Consider the following 22147-nt stretch of genomic DNA (forward strand, 5'->3'; position numbering starts at 1 on the left):
ATGACCACTATTTGACTACAATAGTTGATAGTTAGATAATAACTTTGTTTGGGACTTAACTTGACTCGATCTAGACTTTCCTATGACATGATATTTACACAATAATTGTTATAAATAAACTATAAATAGTGATTAATTTACATAACTTAATATAAAACTTCGTAAAACTTGTTATTTAGGATGATACAACAATTGTAATAAGATTTGACACTAATTATTTATATAGATATAAAAGATTTCGAACAAAAAGTGTTTGTAGTTAACCCAACACATCCAAATAAACAATACTCATTTTGATTTGTTTGTTTTTTGACCCATTACCCAATGTGATGATCTTTAACGAAACACAACAGTTAAACAAAACTTACCAACATAGCCTGCATAGTAACTAATGTCCTCTTCTTTCTCCGCGACGTTAAAATCCCTTACCTACAACAAAAATCAAGATAAAGAATTCCAAGCAAATAAATTTAGTAAATGGGAAAGACTGAAAAACATAAGTGAACACGTGTACCATGAAATAGAGAAACGGATAGAGAGATGATATTGGGAGTACTGTGAAGGAAAATGGAAACAAATGTCAGAAATGAAACCAATATTGGGAGTAATGGGAATTACATTTAAGATCGCATGCTTCAAATGCAACAAATAGTTACTTCCACTTTTTTTTGTATAATCTGACATCTAATACCAAGAAACCAAGATAGAAACTGATAAACATATACTTTTCATTCTGGTCCAACTATTTCATGCATCATTAGGATAGAATTTGGTGTCCCCTTTGGATCTATACTAGATCGCTTGTTTTGAGCTTTAAAAGAAGCTACCTTTTGTCGCAAGAAGGACGACGCAAGAAGGATGACAGGGAAATGATTACGGAATTATGTTGAAAACAACTTGGAAATACAATACTTAAAATGAAAGATTACTTGACTACTTGATTTATATCTAGATAGATAGATAGATAGATAGATAGATAGATAAATACTAATAAACTGCACTACATGCTCCTATTTATACTTGACATTGACAAGGCATAACTCAACTAATCAATGAGTTTCTATGCCATAACTCTTCCATAACTTCAAGTGTTAAAGTGAAGTCATAACTCCATGCTAAAACATGGGTAACCTCCAAACTAGTTAACGAGTGGATCAAGCTACTTCTTGTGATTCAGCCCCTCCTACTTGTAGTTCAGGTTCACCTATTGGCCTTGACCAACTTCAATATTTGCTTAAGAATCTTATTGTATATTTGTATATTTTTATTAGAAATATTAGATTTTAATAATCACAACTATTCATCGTTGGCCGCCAATAGACCCAACTTTAAAAATAACCACTGGCAGTCCTAATTTTTAACATATTGGCTTTCAATGGACCCTGACTAACAGAACCCTAACGCTGTTAGTCTCCGGTCGCCGGAAAACTCATTTTTGGCCGGAAAACTCAACATTTTTGTCTCGAACCTCTTTGTAACCTTATTATTGACCTTTGAGAACCTTTTTCTAGTAAAAGCCCCAATTATTAAAGTCGTCGGAAAACTTCTTTTCCGCAAAAAAAACTCAACTTTTTGGCCGGAACTCTCAACATTTTGGTCCCAAATCTCATTGTAACCTTAGATCGGACCTTTAGAAACCTTTTTCTGGACAAAAAAAGGTTTTTCGGCGACCGTAGACTAACGGCGTTAGGATTCTGTTAGTCAGGATCCATTGGTAGCCAATATGTCAATAGTTGGGACTGGTAGTGGTTATTTTTTAAGTTGGGACTGTTGGCGGCCAACAACGAATAGTTGAGATTACTAAAATCCAATATTCCTTTTTTATTAATAAGTTAGTTTCTTAATCGTTATAAATAAATAAGTCAGTATAAAATTAGAGGTTTTTGTACATATAATATAGAATTTGAATATATCAAAAAATCTTATTCTCATTTCTAAAGTAATTAGTTGAGAAGTTTTATCCTCATTTCTATTTATCTTTTAAATTTCACTACAAACTACCCAGTTACTTTAGTAGCTTTAGTATGTCACAGAATAAATCCCACTGTTCTAAGGAAGTTCTCCTTTCGAAAAAGAAGTACAGAATAAATCCCACTTTTTTATGTGTAGAGAGAGTAGGAAATGGTTTTTGGTGTAAGGTGTACAAATTGATTTGAACCTTTGACCAAGCTTTTTGGAGGCGGTGGCAAGATCTTAAGCATGAAAGTTCAAAATGACTTAAATGCAAAATCAAAAAAGCCTCGCGACTCTTTTTAAGTTTAATCTAGCTAGTTTCATCATTATTTAAGTAAATTTTAAGTAATTTATAACTAAAATAAAAATAGATAGATCATAAAGGGGCTGTTTGTTTAACTCTTAATGAGGCTCTTAGTGGTTCAGACCACTTCTTACTGGTTCAGTACTTAATGGTTCAGACTGTTTGTTTCACGAGCAGATGTCTGAATAGTTCAGACATTTGCCTCTGAATGGTTAGGATTTATACAAAGTCTGAATGGTTAATACCTCTAATCTAAATTGGTCAGACATTTGCCTCTAAACGGTTAAGCATATATAGGCTCTTAAAAGTTTAGACCTCTTACTGGTTCATGTAGGTTCGTGATTTCGGACCGAAACCGTGATTAGAGTGTGATTAAGTTCAAGACGGGAGAGATTAGAGACTAACAAACAACTTCTTTGTATTAATCCGGTAGTATAACTTTACAAAGCGGCCCGATTACAAGATAACCGAACAATACCAAAGGAGTATACATCCGGGGAGAGACCAAGTGGTGATTTCTCCCCCAAACACTAAAACCTCATCTCAAACTCTCTGAGAACTCTCTCAAGTTTGCAAATGACTAAGGGTTGCTATTTATAGCCACACCCCCTTGTCTAGTAAACACACATGGTCAAACAAATAACCCTCTCGTTTGACCACTTCAAACGAGTGGGTCAATACAAGTTCGTCTGACCATTTCAATAATTATTACATAATCATCATAAAATAAAACTAAACTATTCGAACAGTATCGGACACAAAAACTGCACCAACAAATTCCCCCTTGTCCGTTGCTGTCGAATGCTGAAAATGCAACTGCAATCGATCTTCAGTCAAGTATTTGTTGATGTCATCTTCTCTGTATTAACAAATTCCCCCTTGACTGATGATCCAGGTAAGTAGTATCTTCACTTGAATCTTCATACCAAACCCTTGAAGCTTTTCGTATAGTATTTCCCCCCCAAAGTACGCGTATCCGGTTGGGTGTTGTGCAATTTCCTCGCAAGGCTAAATTGACCGATCTTCCGCTGATCTTCCAATACTCCAACCGGCATTTGATAAGGGTTCCATTCTTTAAAAAACTGCATCAAGTCTTGATCTTGTCAAAAGAACTCCATTTCATTCAAGCATACTACATTGGTAGAGTTTTCTGGTGAACTGTCTTCTTTAAACCATCTTTGTGGAATCGACCAAGTAATGCACTTTGATCTTCAGCATCAACACTCAGGAAGTCAGCTAGACCGAGTATATCACTTGCAAGCTCAACCAGCATGCTTAGTTGAACTACATCCAGATCTCATTGTCTCGCTTGTGAAGTTAACCACGTAATGCACTACGGATCTTCAGCATCAGTACTCAGGATGTCAGCTTGACCAAGTACATCGTTTGCGAACTCTACGAATTGAATTACACCCAAATCCCTGTAAAATCTCATAAAGATTCCTCAGGTCTTCAGTGAACAACGCTTTAAAACTACTATAGACTTTAGATACCTGTATGTTTCCATGCAAAACCCTTCACGCTGGCTGGAGAATTAATTAAAATCTCTTAGGATCTGAGTTTGATAAGATTGTGTTTGTTTCACTAAAATGAAGATGAACTAGAAATAATTGCAGCGGAAATAGATGAATAAACTTTCAGCACAATCAAAGAGAGAATTGTTTTAAGCAAACATGTTTATCATAGAATCAAATGATTGTATTTAATTACAATTATCAACACTACTGCATGCATGCATACAATCTCCCCCTCAGCATGAGCTCACAGATGGTTTGTTCGTACAGAATGACTTGGAGAAGAAGAGAGCTAATAGAACAGTACAGGGTACTGTTTTATTTATAGTACAGAACAAACCACTGAAGCATCTTTGCTGACGCCACTATGAAAGTGACATCTAACTTCCTAACAACTTACAACCACTGCCTATTACAAACACTGCTAGTCTAAACTACTGATTTCAATAATACAAAGAAATGAACTAAACTACTGCTTCTCATTCCACTGTTATACTCTTAGCAGTGCTTTGTGTCTTCAGCAGTACTTGAACCATGACAGTAGATTGAGCATCAGTGTTTCATCTTCAACAGTCTTTAAGTCTCATCAGTTGTTGAAGATCAGCAGTTGTTGTAGAAGGGCAGTAGATAGAGGTAAATCAGGTGTTAGGCCACATTCAAAGGGAAAGAACTGTTGCAAGCAACTGCTTATTGTGAATCCACTGATCTGATCCAGTTTTGGCTTTATCAACTGTTCCTTTGGTAGGGTTCAATCCCAACAAAATCCTTAAATATGTGTCTGTGCAAAACATTCCATGCAGAACCTTTGGAATCACCAGAAAAACACAAACTCCACCACCTGTGATTGCGTTTAGAAATTTACCGAAGAAATTCTAAAACATATGAAAATTTTTTCCCCCAATTTCTTTGGTAAAATCTCTAAACCTTGACAAATTCCCTCCTCTGGGCGGAATTGTCGTCAGCTACACTGAACAGATTCCCTCCTCTGAGCGGAATTGTCGTCAGCTACACTTAATTTCACCCTTTGATGAATAATAGAAGCAACAGTCATCTTCCACCTCTGCCCCTGCCCACAAAGATTCTTCTACCGGCGAACATTCCAAGTCGACGAAGAGTCATGTGTCAACAAAAAATCATGGGTCGACGAAGATTGATGGGTTGACGAAGATTGATGGGTCGACGAAGATTGAAGGGTCGACGAAGACTAATAGGTTGTTCGGCCTTGATTCTTCGTTGAACAATTTAACGGGTAGGTTCGACGAACACTCCCTGGGTCAACGAACTCCCTGGGTTGACGAACACTTGGTATAGAGACTCCCACGAAGACTCTTGATTCTTCGTGGAGAGTCTTCGCTGAAGGACTCTTCGGCAGCACAAGGTCTTCGGCACGAAGAATCAATCTTCGTCAAGGTTCTTCGTCAAGGGAGTCTTCGTCAGGGATTCTTCGTGGTTCACTTTTGGGAAGCCCTAGTTTCTCTTCAAGCAGCCGCCATACTCCTCAGGAACACAGCGGAGAACAGGTCTGCAGATCTGATGAAACACGCCTCAAAAATGATAAAGAAAGATGAAGACTTGATATTCTTGGTGTGAAACATAAATTTTAACCCTCTTGTATGGTCCGATTCACCCTAGACCCGTCCAGATCTAGTTTTTTCTTCATGTTTACACCACTTTACATTTTAAACAAAAAATCACAGCAATCACAGATCTAGAGCACATGTGACTTAGCAAACTGTTAGATTTGCTATCGACTCACCGACAAAAATTTAGCATGAGTCTTGCTATCGACTCGCCGACAAAAATTTAGCATGAGTCTACGCTACTGACTCGCGGATTAAAAATGTAGCAAGAGCGTCAAAAGCGCTTTAGGGGTAGTATCGTCTTTTTATGTGTTTTTCTAGTTTTAGCGTAATTTAGGAGTGTTTGGTAGTTTCCGTTTGTTTGTACAGTTTTTATACGTGCCGAGTGAAGGGTCTACGTGGGAATATTGTTAAAACATGTTGCGGATGGTAAAAATGGCGAAAAATGGCCAAAAAGAATGCTGAAACTGGTTTCTGCAGCAAACAGACACATCTGCAGATTTGGCATGGCCGTGCCATGGGTCGCACGCCTGTGCGATTTCGGGCTGGCCTGCACCTCGAGTCGCACCCCCGTGCATTACCGAGGTCAACGTGCAAGAATGGGTCAACATCGGATCCGCACGCCCGTGCGAAAATCCGCATGACCGTGCGCATGGTCAGGGGCATTTTGTCATTGTTCCATATAAAAGCCCTCATCTGCATCCACTTCTCACATTCGCGAAACCATACTGCACTCTCGTTCCTGGCCAATTTTTTCCCCCAAAATCGCACCATTTTTCGCACGGTTTCTCAGATCTTCTCGCACGGTTTGTTTTTTTTTTTTTCTTGTCAATTTCCTGTTTTTATCGCTTTCTAGGGTTAGATTCTCCGATTTCTTCAAGGCTTTTTAGGGTTCCCTTCATAAACAAATCGAAACCCTAGCCCTTGCAAGAACTTCACAAATCATGAACACCCGGCTGATTTCCTAACCCCCTTGTCGCTAGAAACTTGAAAAATTTCAAAAAGATTTGACTGTTCTGATTCGGGGTTAAGAATCAGCAGAAAATGGCACGGTCGTTCTGTACATGGAACGGTCGTGCGTATGCGGGTCGTTCATGTTTTTTTTAACTGTGGTGCCGGATATGCACGGTGATGCGACCAGTCACACGTCCGTGCAATCCCGTCATGTTCCGATAATCAAGACCGCACCACCACTGATCTCGGTGACGCATTACCATGCGTCCATTCGCACGCCCGTGCGAAACACCCAGATCAGTTTGATAGAATCTTCATAACTGTGTGTTCGTCTGAGCATGAAGCACGAGCAGCACCAACCACACACACTACCACATTCACCACAGCACCATGATTACTACCAGCATCAGGAGTGGCCAGAGTTTTACCAGCAGTTCCAACAGATGCGAGTTACGCAGGAGCAGCATGGGACTTATATCGACCAGATTAGGACTAGTCAGGACCAGATCAGGGCTAGTCAGGATCAGCTCAGGGCCACTCAGGATCTGCTTAGGCATAACCAGGAGAGTTTGTACCAGGGAGTGAGTGCTGGATTTTCATACTTATTCGGGGAGATGCATCATGCATATCCCGACTACTTTCAGCACCCCCCACAGTTCCCACCGTGGAACCCACCTGGTTAAGGTGATGCGGGCCCGTCCTTCACAAGAGATGATGATGGTGATGACGAGTAGGAGATGGTGGTGTTGTTCGTTGATGGTTTTTATTATTTCAGTACTTTATATTTCGGGTGTTCATTTTGCGTAGTATTTCAAACACCCCCGGATTGTATTTTATTTTCAAACACTTTACTTTATGTCTTGTCTTTGTTGGTATTTCTAGTATTTCTATTTATGTACATTATGGTTTTTATGTTTATTCTGTTACTGCTCTGTTTTGGTGTACATGTGACATACTTGCAGATCCGACATATCTTGGACCGGAGCATATGACAGACACAGCTTTGGAAGTCTCGTTTTATCAGATATCATCTTGAGGGGAGTACTATTATCCTTTTTCTCTATATCTCGGTTTCGCATTGGGGACAATGCGAAGTTCAAGTGTGGGGAGGGGGTTAACTTTGTTTGTCCTCTAAAAAAAAAACCAGAAAAATCATCCAAAAATATCCGTGTTCTGTATATATTTTAGTAAATAAACCGGTTGGTTGTGTTTTAGAAAGTTTCGGACTTGATAAAAACCCGACAAGCAAAATAAATTTTGAAAAAGAAAACCGTAAAGCGTGACAAACAAAGAAAGACTTGCATGATAGTTTTCACACTTTTACCCATTCCTTCCGTTACGTGAGCATATTTGAGCCTTGATATTGTCATGTATTTGTTCATTTCGGAGTAGGAGTGAGCCGGATGTCATGTGTAATTTAGAACATGTCACTAGAATACTTGTTAAAACCATGAACTTGTGGATTTGTGTAAAAGTGATAGAGGCACTTAGATTACCCCTTTGTTGTAAACCTTGTTCTTTGTGTTGTGCTCCCCGTTCACCTTACATTACCCTTTAGGATTAACCATGTCGAGCCTTCCCGTTTACCTTTGTTTACCCAACATAATCGCCCACTTAGCCAAATTTAGCCTTTTTATGTTTTAAACCTTTTAGTGTTGAAACTCAGTCAAAATAATCGTTTAACTAGCACTTGTTATAGTTTATTATTCATTGTATAAATCCATTAGTTTGCAAAAAAAAAAAAAAAAAAAAAAAAAAAAAAAAAAAACAAAAACAAAAACAAAAACAAAACAAAACAAAAAACAGAAAATAAAACACCCTAAAATAGGGTGAAGTTGATAAGAATCGAGCAAATTTTGAATGCTTAAATGTTAAAATTTCGTTGATAAGCTCGATTGCGCAATAGTCGCCTCTTTAAGGCATTTGTATGTAAAGTTGTATACTTTGTTGCTAGTTAAACGCTAATACCGAGTTTTAACCATTTTCGCCACTTTATATGTCTACTTCCATACCCTTCGCCCAAGCCTAACGTTACAACCCGTAAAGACCTCTTGATTTACACTTATTCGCATGTTAGTTGGTGGAGACGAGATCTTATGACAAGCTTATGATATTGCATATTTCATTGACGTGGCATTGAGTGTTTGCACATACACATTTTATGTATGTTTCATAAATAAAACCGAGTGTGTGTGAATATTGTGAGTCGTGTGAAGATTAACATGTTGAGTCAATTAAATGTGAAGTCACGGCTTTTTGGTTGTCGCTATTATAATTGCACATGCTTGTTGGGTTTGAGTCTTTTGATGTTGTCTTTCGACAAACCGGTTAACCGTTTATAGTAGTTTTCAATAAAATAGTGTGTAAATTATCGTTCTTGTTTGTTCCGTCTTTTATTGCTTTTTAGTTCAGCTTGCTTGAGGACAAGCAAGGTTCAAGTGTGGGGAGATTTGATATTCACTAATTTACACATATTTTAGTCCGCCATTTTATCCCCATTTTATGCGTTTTCGGCCGTAAAACCGTCATTCGGATACTTCATCAGGTATATTTTTGTTTACAGGCCGAAAACAGCATACCAAACAAGAAAATGATGAAAACGATGATTTTTCGGGTGAAACGACAAAGCTGCGAAGATTCTGTGAAGAAATCTGATCTGGGCAAGTTGCACCCCCATGCGGTTGGTGGCACCCCCGTGCGGATGCGACAACAAGGCTCAGCTCGGTGTTGCACACCCAGTGCGATCAGGAGTGCAACGAAATCTCGGGAACGCACCCCCGTGCAAATGGTGGCACCCCCGTGCGGATGCGACAACAAGGCTCAGCTAGGTGTTGCACACCCAGTGCGATCAGGAGTGCAACGAAATCTCGGTAACGCACCCTCGTGCGAATGGTGGCACCCCGTGCGGATGCGATGGCCAGCACCAGCCCGGATATGCACTACCAGTGCAGCTGCTCGTGCCACCCCAACCCCGAAGACGCACGCCCGTGCAACCCATTGCACCCCCGTGCGAATGGTTGCACCCCCATGCGGATTCGATGACCAGCCCCGATCCCGGATATGCACGCACGTGCACCCCATGGCACGCCCGTGCGAGACCGAAGACCAGTCAACTTGTTAGGACCGGTTTGACTCCGAAACGATTGCGTATGACACGTTCGACGTGCGGAAACCGTGAACGTGAATAACCGAAACACACGAGACGTACTATTAACGTGATTCTTTGATAGATCTGAAAAGATACAAGAACCGTGAATCACCTTTTGCCTTTCTCTCTCTACTTTCTCTCTCTAGCTTCTCTCTCTAACCTCTAAGCTCCAAAGATCAAAATGGCAAAAGTTTCTAACTAAAAGCCTAAGGCTTCTATTTATAGGCCAAAGGTGATAAGGAATCTTTCCTTATTTACAATAATGCCACCTTGCCTTTAGTAACAAGATATTACATTGTAAACACTAAAGTTCTTCTGTTTCAGCTATGAACTGAGATGACGGAGGCGATAGACATTAATGTACCAACACAACTCTGCTGATGTCATGCAGTATGGTGGACCACCACCAATAATTGCTTAAAGTGCACGGTCGTGCGATCGGAGAACGACCGTGCGACACCGAAAAAGCATAAAAACAGAACAGAACCATTCTATTAGTAACTCTGGAATTTTGGAGAGCTTTGCAGGCGATTTTGAGGCTCCGAAGGCTTCTGCTTTCAATCGGATTCAAGCCACATTGCCCGGTTTTGCTCATTTACTATCCGGATTCTTAATCTTGTGCTTGTTTATGGTTGGGTTTTCTAATCTTTCCATGTTTTTGTTAATCTTTCAAGCATTTAGATTAATATTTATGTATTATTGTAGCCTTTGGGCAAAAACACAACAATCCCTTGCTTGATTATAACCATTAGTATGTTAATCTATGTTTGTAATGAAACTTTGAAGTATTTTCTATGATTATCTTTGATGATTAGTTTGCAACCTTGTTATTGATATTGATTTCTTGATTATAAGTAATTGTGTTGGATGATTGGTGCTTGGTTAGGTAAGATAGTTGAAAAATGAAGCTTATTTAATCATGTATTAGTAAACTTTTAATTTGGTTAACTAGCTTAACTTGGTTAAAATGTGGGCACCATGATACTCTAACGGGTTAGTGGTTTAATAAAATGCAATTATTGTTAATCAAGAAAGCTTGCCTTCACGGAAGGACTCTAACGGGTTAGATGGTGTTGTTACGAATTCTTGCCATGATTTGTTAGCTTAGTTAGTAGTTTCGGCCAAGATTACTATCTTAGTGAATTTATGCGTAAGATTTGTAAAATGAACTCGGTTGTGATTTAATCTAGTTTATGCTTGTCTCGGTGGTTGCATTGTGTTTATCGGTGTTGCTTTCCTTGATTAAGTGAGGTTAGAAAACTCCTAACGGATGACTAACTTATTTTTAGGAGATTTTTATAGACATTTATCAATTGCACGTTAAAGAACAATTTTAGGTGGTTAAAGTGTGTTTATCGTTTTAACTTTCCGAATGATTGTCATGTTAGGATTCCCGAAAGGGATACTCATTGTCTCGAAATGGAAAATTGACCGAATACTTCTAGTGCCAAAACTGACTTAGTTGACATGCTGTGGTTGTGTATTAAGCAAGGCTATTTATATATAATTTACTATGTTTTACAAGTATTTGTTTATGCTTACTTTAGTGTAGTTAAAACCAAAACAACTTATGTTTTTACCGATAGTTTAGCGACAAAGGTCTAGTATTATTTCTCCGCCCATTTCCGTGGATCGATACTTGGTTCTTACCGATACTTTACTACATATATGACGGGGTACACTTGCCCTTTCGTGTGTGTTTTGATGTAAAAGTAATAATCACTTTTATAAATTTAAAACCAATTCGTGTGTAATTTGATTGTAAAAATATGTACAGTCGCGCACGTACCAGGGGAGTAAGAAATTTTAGAAAATCCAAAAACATTAGAAAATTTGAAAAAAACAAAAACATGATAAAATCAAAAATGAGTTTTGTTGTATAAAAGAGGAAATGATAGTACATCAGTGGACTATCACAACACGCTAAAGAATTGGAAAGTCAAATGTGATAAACAATCTCACTGCGGATATCCCAGTAGGTTTTTATACATTCAGTAGATTGTTTTCGAGATATAAACCTAAATTTCATAACTTCCTTATTTCGTGGGGAACATCTCTCGGATATATAGGTAACCCCTGAAATCTTGTTTAAAGGGCTTTCTATTTCTGACATACTAGGTCTTTGTGCGTAATGATATTTGGGGTATTATAACTGGACTTCTGATTTTGCGGAAGCAATAGCCTAGTACTCGTATAATGCTTTGCATTGCTTTAAATCTTAAAGCCCACCCTCAGCATAAAAAATGATGAAACATTGAAAAATGTTAATCATGTGCTGTTGAAGAAAAGATCCCCAAACGGGACACACCGAAAGACGAGCCATCATCTTTTTCTGAACGGAAGTTCTAACCTGAGCTCTCATGGTCTTGCAATTACCCGTTCACAGATATCATTAGTGTTCTTTCACTTGTAAGACTAAATATAGGAGTCTGGATACGGGAGTATATTCTGAGGTGGGACACGCGAATAAGTTTAAGTGCATTAAAACACTAATCTCGTATCTCGAAACAGTTGAACTTTGTGTGAAATTTAAGTGGATCAGTATACTGACAATCTAAGTGAATTGTTTAGAAATTAAAATGATTAAAGCTTAACGGTGTTGGTGATTTGTCTCAAAAAACTGATATGATCGTCTTACACAAACTCACAAAAAATATTGTCTGTGAATATTTCTTTACTGCATTTCATTACAAAAATTCCAAAAAGATTTTCGGAGTGTTTTAGCTTAAAATTTTGAAAATACAAAAAGATTTTATTTCATATTGTTTTCAACAACTGATGTTGAAAAGATGATTTTCAAAATTCCAAGTGCTAAACATGATGAACAGGTTTGGGAGAGTGTGGTTAGAATTGAGAAAAGTTATTTTTACAGGTGGATCATCAGAGATTAAAATTGTAAAATCATTTTTTGATGTAATATCTAACAGGTGATAGAGTATAAATTTGTCAAATGTTAAATTTGTGAAATTTATTGTGAGGTAGAGGATGTGCAGGAATGAAGCTTGGAAGAGAGCCAGGTTCCGATTCCTGAGGACAGACAAACTTATGCCAGGAACCAAATTTTGTGGATAAGAAGAGCCAGGTTTCCGATCTTGTGCATTTCAGAATACGATCCCAGATTATCGAAAGGGGGAGTTTGAAATCAGTAGAGCCAGCTTCTGATCCTAGAACTGTATAAAAAGCCAAGTTCGAATCCTGATGATTCATGCAAGTTGCTGATGCTGATGAACTTAAGGAATCAAGAGACCTGATCAAGAGAATTATAAAGCTCAAGAGCCTGGTTGCGATTCTGATTCTCAGAAGATAAGATCAACATCCAAGGGGGAGATTAGTTGTTAAAGTAAAGAGAAAGAGATTGAGGATGCTTACACAGTCAGATACTTTGGAGAGAGCACGTAGACCGATAAAAACTGAAGACTTCCAAGACTCGATACTGAAGACTTCGTCAACATCCAAGGGGGAGTCTGTTGGTGCATATGTTTGTCGACTTCGTCTTGTATCAAGTCTTGTAATAGAATAGATTGATCAGGGCACATAATACGAGAATTATGTGTGTTGTGGCCATTTCGCACGAAATGGGTCTTGGCCATTCCGCACGAAAAGCCATTTCGTATGAATCTGTTTCGTACGAAATGGTCAGCCTATATATCGTAGCCTTGTTCAATTCATTGGTAACTTTGTGATTCCGGTACCGAGGTGCTGCCGAAGTGTCTCCATCATTGTAAAACGATCTGATATCAATACAGAGACAGTTTAAAGTGATTTTGTGTGCATACCAGCTGAAATAACTCTGATACGTCTGTTTCTGCCTTTTGTATTGGACGAGATCTCTTCTGAACGACTCGTTTGGTCGTGCAAACGATCCTACAAGGATACACACTGCATAAGTTGTCTACATATCGGAAATTGAAAATTAAAAATGATGATGTATTGTTAGAATGTCAAAAAATAAGATTGTGTTCATTGATATTCCAATTGGTCAAACATCAAACCCATGTTTGGTTCTAGTGACATGTTCGACTTCAATTTAGCCTTAAAACATTTCTTTAGAAAAAAATGTATTCCTATTTTCATCAATATTGCAAAACTGTACTTTAAAGTTTCAAATATTGAATAAATATCATGCTAAGATGCATTTTAATGGAAGCATTAAGAAGTTGTTAATTGCATAAAAATGTACCGGAAGCCAAATTGCAACGATGGTCACAACAAATGCGAAAATGGAGATGCAAAGGCAAGGCAATAGGTATGGAAACCTGCATCACAAGTAATGGTTGCAGTTTTTGCATAACTGAACTCAAATTATATTTACATAAGATATCACAATTACCTTCCAAATAAAGAATCTGAAGATACAAGGCTTGGAAATTTCTCTATAGGCTGAATATCAAAAGAAGTTATAACACACGTTAGGAGATGTGAGATAGATACTCGTACAAACTTACCTACTGAAAGTATGACTATGTATAAAGTTAAGGTTTACACAAAGGAGTTATGTGACTAACTTTTCATGAACATTTGCAAATGTTTAAGTTAATAGTGAATGGCTAAGGTTATGTTGTTTTGAAGACAGGTAGAACTTATCTTATATTTACACTATATGAATATATCAATGTAAGTTTTGCTTATTTATTAGTATAATTATTAGCTTCCTTTATTATCCCAACATTGATTCCGTAATACCCATGCATTTATAGGGTTGAAACACTACTTTTGAAAACTCATTTTTAATACCCATGTTAAAGAATTTGTTCCAAATGTAAAGGAAACTGCCTTATTGCATTATGAATATTAATTGTGTTACAAATTATGCATCATGATATCAAGCCCGTAGCCATTCAATTATTGATTAGGTTAAAAAGATTAGTTACCCAATATCTGGTAATATGCAGGGAAGCTAAAGGTGTTGCAGAAACTTGAGCCTGAGCCAGGATACATGGAAGACCGAATGAACCCGACAGTCCAGTGGTGCTTTAAGTTCATAAGTGGCTACCCCCAACAAAAGAATGATGTGTTAAGAACCACGAGACCTAGGTGGTAGTTTATTAAAATGTTGATCGACAAGATATGACTGAATTCATGGAAAAACCACATCTCCATCCTCAAACTTACTTCACGCCATTTTAGGTCGACCATGGCTTTCATGTGATCCCTTCTTGTTTGCAAATTAGTATGCAACAACTTCATGCTTTCTTGGGTTGTTTCCAAATCTTCGATCTTGAATTCGACACCCAAAACATGCGCAGATCGATCTTCGTCATCGCTAGGGCGGTCGTCATGTGTTTCTCTTTGGCTAGATCCGGTATGATTTGCGTGAGACTCGTTGACATCTAGATCTGTCTGTTGGCCGCGAGGAACTTTTAGGGAAGCTACATCTTCCCTATAGATTGACCCGCGTCGAAGGAACCAAGCCACTACCACTACTGTCGTCTTTGACCGGCTGAGTTGAAGAAGCTTGATATTGACCAGGTTAACAATACATATGTATAACACGGGTATACACAGATTGACCCGCGTTAAATCTGACCTGAACCGAACCGTGACCCGAGCCGAAACAAAACCGGAACCATCATGAAGCTGATGCCATCTATTTTAACCAAACCGTAATCGATCTGGAAGTATCCGAACCACCAACATTACCACCAAGAGCAAATCGTCTTCACCATCAAAACCAAACCGTTAAAGTAGCCGGGAAAAAAGTCGAAGGAACGGTTCCTACACAAAAAAATTTCCATCACAAATGCGTAGCAAGTTGCTACACATTTCCTACACAATAAATTTTACATCACAAATGTGTAACAAGTTGCTACACATTTCCTACACAATATGGTAATAAATTTTCCATCACAAATGCGTAGCAAGTTGCTACACATTTCCTACACAATAAATTTTCCATCACAAATGCGTAACAAGTTGCTACACATTTCCTACGCAATAATTAATAATAATGCTGATTAAACCTTAAAATATAATCTAAGTATAATAATAAATAATTGGTCAGAAATGCGTAGCAACAATTAATATTTAAATGAATTTAACATATAAATCTAATTCCAACAAATAAATAATGGTTCCGTCGGAAATGCGTAGCAAGTTGCTACACATTTCTGACACAATACTTAGAATTAGTATATTTGTCACTATTGTGTCACAAATTGCCCAAAAAAATCAAGGTCTTTTTTCCGTAGGAAATGCGTAGTAAATGTGTCAGAATTTGTGACGCATTTTTTTGCGTAGGAAATTTCCGTAGCAAAATGACCACTTTTCTAGTAGTGCTAAGATGTGATTCCAAGGTATCGAGTCTAGCGGCGGGGGCTGCTAGTTAATTGGCACATGGGGTTTTAGGGCTATGACTCCTAAAAGCATCATCAGATTTCGATTGTTGTGCTTTTAGGTGTTAGATATTTAGTGTAATCAGGATTGACTTGGTGATCAAAGTGAATAATAATACACATCAAGCAAGTTAGGGAGGTGCGGGAGTGCACGCTTGTTTAAGTTATTATAATTCTAAGTGTACCGGCGGAGCCCGTACTCTACGGGGGTTCCAAGGAGGCAACGCCCCCTTGGCGGGGGTTTGGGGGCAGCGCCGCTGGGAGCAGGGTCCAATGGGCGGCAGCCCCTGGTGGGGTCCAAGGGGCAAAGCCCCTGGCTGGGGTCGAGATTCAAAATAATGCCAGTTATAAAAGGCAGTTTAGTGGCGGTTTTGTCTTAAAATTGAGATAACTGCCATTCGGAAGTTAATCACCCCCAACCCAGAAATTTGTAGAAGTTTTTTTTATTAGCTTTTCCTTGGTTCAGATAATTTTCGCATACACACATACCCTTGTTCAATTTTCTCGAAAATCAGAGTTGTATCCGATTAAATTATTCGGGTTTACCACCGAAATAATTTGACCTGTGAGAGTGATTACACGCCTCTCTGATCGTCCGGTAATCTGAAAATTCCCCAACATTACGGACATGACATGGGCCTTAAGTGATTCAAATGACTACATTTTGGTGACAATGGCACCAATTTAGTCGTTGTGTGATTCTGGTGAACACCACTACCTTCATTCTAGTCATTCGGTGTCTGCTCCATCATGTTTCCTGGCAATGGAACCATTGATAGAATCTAGAAATTGAATTAACCTAATAGGGGATAACTGACCTGATTCGAGATAGACTAGCTCTCCAAAACATAAATGATTTGATTAATAATAACTTGAATGGTGATACAAAGAAAAACTTGGACATTAATATTAATCCTATTATGGTTACTAATTAGAAACTAAAAAAATTTGACCCTAGTACTTTCCTTCCCTTAATTTCTCTTGAATTAAGTAATTTAGATGAGAACTCGAATTTGCGACTTGACCCCTTTTACCCTTATGGGTACAGACCCAAACCACTTTCCTGTCATATACATATGTTTAGTTTCAATCAAGTTTTGAAGATGTTATCCACACATGAAGCATATCAAAATACAAGTGAGTATAGAAACCTGTGCAAGGAAACCTCCCAAAGCTGAAAGTTATAATCCCTACACATCCTTAAGTACAAGGGTTTTATGGTAATTAAAGAGAAGAGTGGCGGTTACATGGCGGTTACAAAGTTGAGGGGCTAGTTGTGACAAATCAGAACTTGGTAACTACCACCCCAAGGGTGGCGAAATCCCTTGGGAGGCACCCATTCGATTTCAGCCACACACAGAGAAGGGACGCAACTTTTCGCTTAGGAGACGCACCTCTTCACGTTAAATCTCATCCACAAGATCCTAGAGACACACCCGTTCACGAAGAGACGCGTCTATTCACTCGTACCCTTAGAAAACTATAAATAGGGATCATTTGATTTCATTTGTACATTCACTCTCATTCGAAATCAGTTGTACATATACACACATTCAGATTGTATTTCGATTATTATTCAAGTTATACAAGTTTGTTTATCACGTTCTAGAGATCAAGATCCATTTTGGGGCCAACAAATTGGTATCAGAGCATCAGGCTCTAAGCGTGGGAATCGCAAGGCATCGCAGGGAATTCGCGATCAGGTTTCAATTTCGTTTTAATTCGCAAAAGTTTCATTTCAGAATTTTTTAGTTTCGGTTCTAGTATAATCGGTTGAACCAAAGGGTTAGGAATCTAGGGTTCGTTTTTGATTCCGGGGTTTTTTAGTGCGAATTAGTTTGATTTCGGTTGTTTGATTATAACACGATTTGGGTAATCGGGGTTATTGAGATCTATTGAAACCAAAAGAAAGTTTATTAGAAGTGAAGATTATTCGGCAGGAAGATATGGCAGGATCATCCGGACAAAATCCGATAATAATACAGAAAGAAGGAAATTCTCTTTCCCAGTTTCAGTGTCCGATTCTGAAACCAACAAACTATACGGTTTGGGCTATTCGTATCAAGACGATTCTTGAAGCGAATGTTTTGTGGGAAACGATTGAACCGGCAGAAAATGCAACGGTAGACACCAAGAAAGATAAGTCTGCAATTGCATATCTGTTTCAAGCAATACCAGAAGACGTTGTATTGCAAGTTGCAAGTTGTAAGACTGCAAAAGAAATTTGGGATAATTTAAAGGTTAGACACGTTGGTGTTGATCGGGTACAAAAGGCGCGTATGCACACGCTATTATCAGAATTTGAATTGTTGCAAATGAAGGATGACGACACTATTGGTTCGTTTACCGCAAAGATTAATAGTATCGTTACCCGGGCAACTGAAGTAGGAACGACGCTGAGTCAACCGACTCTAGTACGCAAACTCCTAAATGGCGTACCAGATAAGTTTACTCAAATCGTTGCCTCCATGGAACAATACTCCGATCTAGACACTATGACACTAGAAGAAGCGGTCGGAAGATTAAAAACGTATGAAGAAAGGTTAAAGTTGAAGAAAAAGGAAAGCCCCGTGAACAATCTAGAAGAACTTCTGTATGCGGGTCATGGACAACATGTTGAAAATCATGGATGAGGGAGATTCCGTCCGTCACGAGGCCGAGGGAGAGGAAATTATCAACATAGGGGTGAAGGGCACACCTCTTACGAGTCGGAAGGAACCGACAAACCACAAAGTGATGATAGCAAGCAAGAGACACAGACTATGAGAGATAAGTCAAAAATCACTTGCTACAGATGTGAGAAACTTGGGCACTATGCCTATGAATGCCCAACCAAGAAAACCAATGAAAATGAGACACTATTGGTCGAAATAGAAGAAGATGATGATGAACTGGCACTTCTGATGTGCCTAGACGCTGAAGAGAAATAGAAACGTGTAACTTGGTCGTGTGATACGATCAAGGGGAAGAACCGTGTGATGCGGAGATAACCTGTGAAAGGTATGATAAAACAGTCCAGTGAATGGATCGGATCAAAGCGAAGAATCCGTGAGGGAAGCAATCAATAATGAAGAACTCGTTGTGAGAGACAACCGTGAAGAAGATAAATCAAGGAGAAGACGCGCGTATCCTGTGACTGGGTCAGAAGAAGGATTATTGTGTGATACAACCGCAAAAGAAATCTAAGTGAGTTAGATTATCCAAAATCTATGCGAGATGGATGCAAGTCATGTGATATGATGGTGGGCAAGTTAATCAAGACCGGTGGAGTTCGTGTTGAGACAACTATACAAGAAAAGGTTCGTGTGATACAAATCAAGTACGGTCAAGACAAGTGTGAAGCAAGTTCGTGTGAAGCGAGTTCAAGTGAAACAAGGTTCGTGAGAAGCAAGGTTGGTGAATAAAAGATCCGTGTGAAACGTCGGATACCGAGGAGTTTTAAGAAAAATGGAATTGATCAAAGTTCAAGATCTACAACTCAAGGATGTTCGTGATTAGGGGGTGAATGAAAGTTATAATCCCTACACATCCTTAAGTACAAGGGTTTTATGGTAATTAAAGAGAAGAGTGGCGGTTACATGGCGGTTACAAAGTTGAGGGGCTAGTTGTGACAAATCAGAACTTGGTAACTACCACCCCAAGGGTGGCGAAATCCCTTGGGAGGCACCCATTCGATTTCAGCCACACACAGAGAAGGGAAGCAACTTTTCGCTTAGGAGACGCACCTCTTCACGTTAAATCTCATCCACAAGATCCTAGAGACACACCCGTTCACGAAGAGACGCGTCTATTCACTCGTACCCTTAGAAAACTATAAATAGGGATCATTTGATTTCATTTGTACATTCACTCTCATTCGAAATCAGTTGTACATATACACACATTCAGATTGTATTTCGATTATTATTCAAGTTATACAAGTTTGTTTATCACGTTCTAGAGATCAAGATCCATTTTGGGGCCAACAAAAGCAGGACCAATGATCAATCCTATCCCCCATGATGTACTAGTCTACGTGAAATATGAATGACTAATAATAAACATCATGAAGTTTCGTGATTCATTTCTTACAGCTGATAATCCTAAAGCTTGATATTCCTGAGGGAAAATTTCACATGCATATGCCTTTGTAGTTCCTAGTATCCCGTTTAAAAATCCAAGAAGGAACCTTGTAATGATAGCCATCCAATAGTTGAAACTAAAACCGAAAATTGTGTTGAAAATAACCCTGAAGAACATGAAAAAAATATACTTTTTGTTAGAACAATTGCTATTATGTATTTCAAGAGACATAGTGCCAAAATAATAATTGTTGAAGCAGGTACGAACACTGTTGAAGTGCCCAGAATAATAATTGGTTTCCGACCATAGCGATCAGCTACCACTCCCCAGAGTACAGATGACAGTGCTCGTCCAATCATATATGCGGACCCTTTAAGATTTTGAAACATATGAGATATAGTTATGACAAATTTTATCCGTTTACTTAACTTGTAAATGGGTCGACTCAATGTACATTTGATGTCATGCACAAAATAGCTAAAAAGAAAATGTTTGAAATGGGAGAAATGGTCAAGAAGTTCAAAAGTAGCCCAAAATGTATATATAATGCATAAAACCATCTAAAACATTTTATTTGAGATGATATAACTCTTGTGTATATATATAATGCATAAAACCCTCTAAAACATTTTATTTGAGATGATATAACTATTGTAATAAGATTTGGCGCTAAGTAGTTATGACGAATTAAAAGATTATAGACAAAAAGTGTTTGGGGTCAATTCAACCTAACCCACCCGTACAATCAATACTCATTTTGATTTGTATCTGTTTTGACCGATTACCCAATGTGGCAACCATTAATGGAACAAATCATGAAAAAACAGCTTACCAACAAAGCCTGCATAATAACTAGTGTCCTCTTCTTTCTCTGCAATGTTAAAATCCCTTACCTACAACCAAAATCAAGATAAAGAATCCCAAAAGTCAAAAATTGGAAATTGGGAAAGAAAGCAAAGACATAAGTGAACACATGTACCATGAAATAGATATACGGATAAAGAGATGATATTGGAAGTACTGGGAAGGAAAAATGGAAACAAATGTCAGATATGAAGCCATCAATGGGATTACATGGAATTACATTCAAGAATGTATGCTTCAAATGTAATAAATTGTTCTTTTCACCTTTTTTTTATACCATCATATATCTATATATAATGAATAGTAACTTTATTTTTATAATAACTAGTAATAATGCCTGGGAGCGTTGCGGCGTCGTAAACATCGAATGGATTAGTCCAAGCATTATGTGTCGCGTTAACCACACGAAAACACGTGTTTCGACGTATTCGATTGAACTTAATGTAACCTACATAAGCATTGCGATTTGATCCAAGCGTTATGTGTTGCGTTAACTACACGAAATCAAATTTGAAAAATCAGAAATATTACACTTCTAACCGAAACATTGGGGGAGAGGGGCGGGTGCACCTCCCGTCCCTTAAAAGCTAAGTCCCACTCTAATGTAATGATCATAGTTTGAATACGTGACATGTGGTTTTGTATGGTGGTGGCTCATAATATTGTTCATGGCAGTGGAGGTGGTAACTTTTAGTGCTTTATGCCATAGGTTACAAAATTTGGGGGTTACTTTCTCCTTTAAGATATAGGATAATATATAGCTTTTTATTATTTTTTCTGTTTAAAGATCAATGGACTCGTATCATCGTTCTGATCAAAAGCCCTAAAGAATCTGTTTGTGATTTGGAAAAAAAAACTTAACTCTGTTAAGTTTTTTTAATAGGGGACCATTGTAGGAAAAATATATGAAAGATGAGACTGGTGGGGGAAATATTCTGAGGTGGGATTACTAATGGGCAATAAGATCTAGATGAGATTATTACAGGTCAATTCACCAAATATAAATAAGCAGTAATATAGTAATTGGATGACGAAATAAAGATAATTAAGTTATAGAATAAGCAATATACTCACCATAACACCACGACCCATATAATAATGAGCTCTTTAGGTTGGACGATATGGAACCGTCGCAGCGTCCATCCTCATCCGGTGACGGCCGGCTTACCACACCGCCCCCTGCCGTCCTGTCGTCTTCGTCTTTTTCTCGTCGTTTGCGACCGACCAAATTGTGGGGCCCAACTCAAAAAGTAGCCGTTATTTAAAAAAAAATTAATTTCACATTTAATTAATTATTTCCAACGGTTATAATTCAAAAAATCACCAAATTCACTCCCACTTTTATAAATACTCACATCTTTTACACCTTTTTTCACAACTTTTCACCCACTACAATCTCATATCTCTCTCACATTTTATAACCCCTCTTCCCTTTT

At 38.2% G+C, this 22147-nt stretch overlaps 1 protein-coding gene across 1 annotated transcript in view; it reads right to left on the bottom strand.

Moving 5' to 3' along the window:
- The window catches only part of LOC110878604 (protein ZINC INDUCED FACILITATOR-LIKE 1), a 71247-nt gene that overhangs the window by 47195 nt on the left and 1905 nt on the right, over positions 1-22147 (bottom strand). Inside the window, exons 2-4 of the mRNA XM_035977029.1 lie at positions 21786-21855; positions 515-560; positions 369-429 (exon numbers count right to left, since the gene is read on the bottom strand). Coding sequence (XP_035832922.1) covers positions 369-429; positions 515-560; positions 21786-21855 — 177 coding nt within the window. The remainder of the gene's footprint in view (positions 1-368; positions 430-514; positions 561-21785; positions 21856-22147) is intronic.

This window comes from Helianthus annuus, chromosome 9 (genome assembly GCF_002127325.2).
Source record: "Helianthus annuus cultivar XRQ/B chromosome 9, HanXRQr2.0-SUNRISE, whole genome shotgun sequence".
Lineage (NCBI taxonomy): Eukaryota > Viridiplantae > Streptophyta > Magnoliopsida > Asterales > Asteraceae > Helianthus > Helianthus annuus.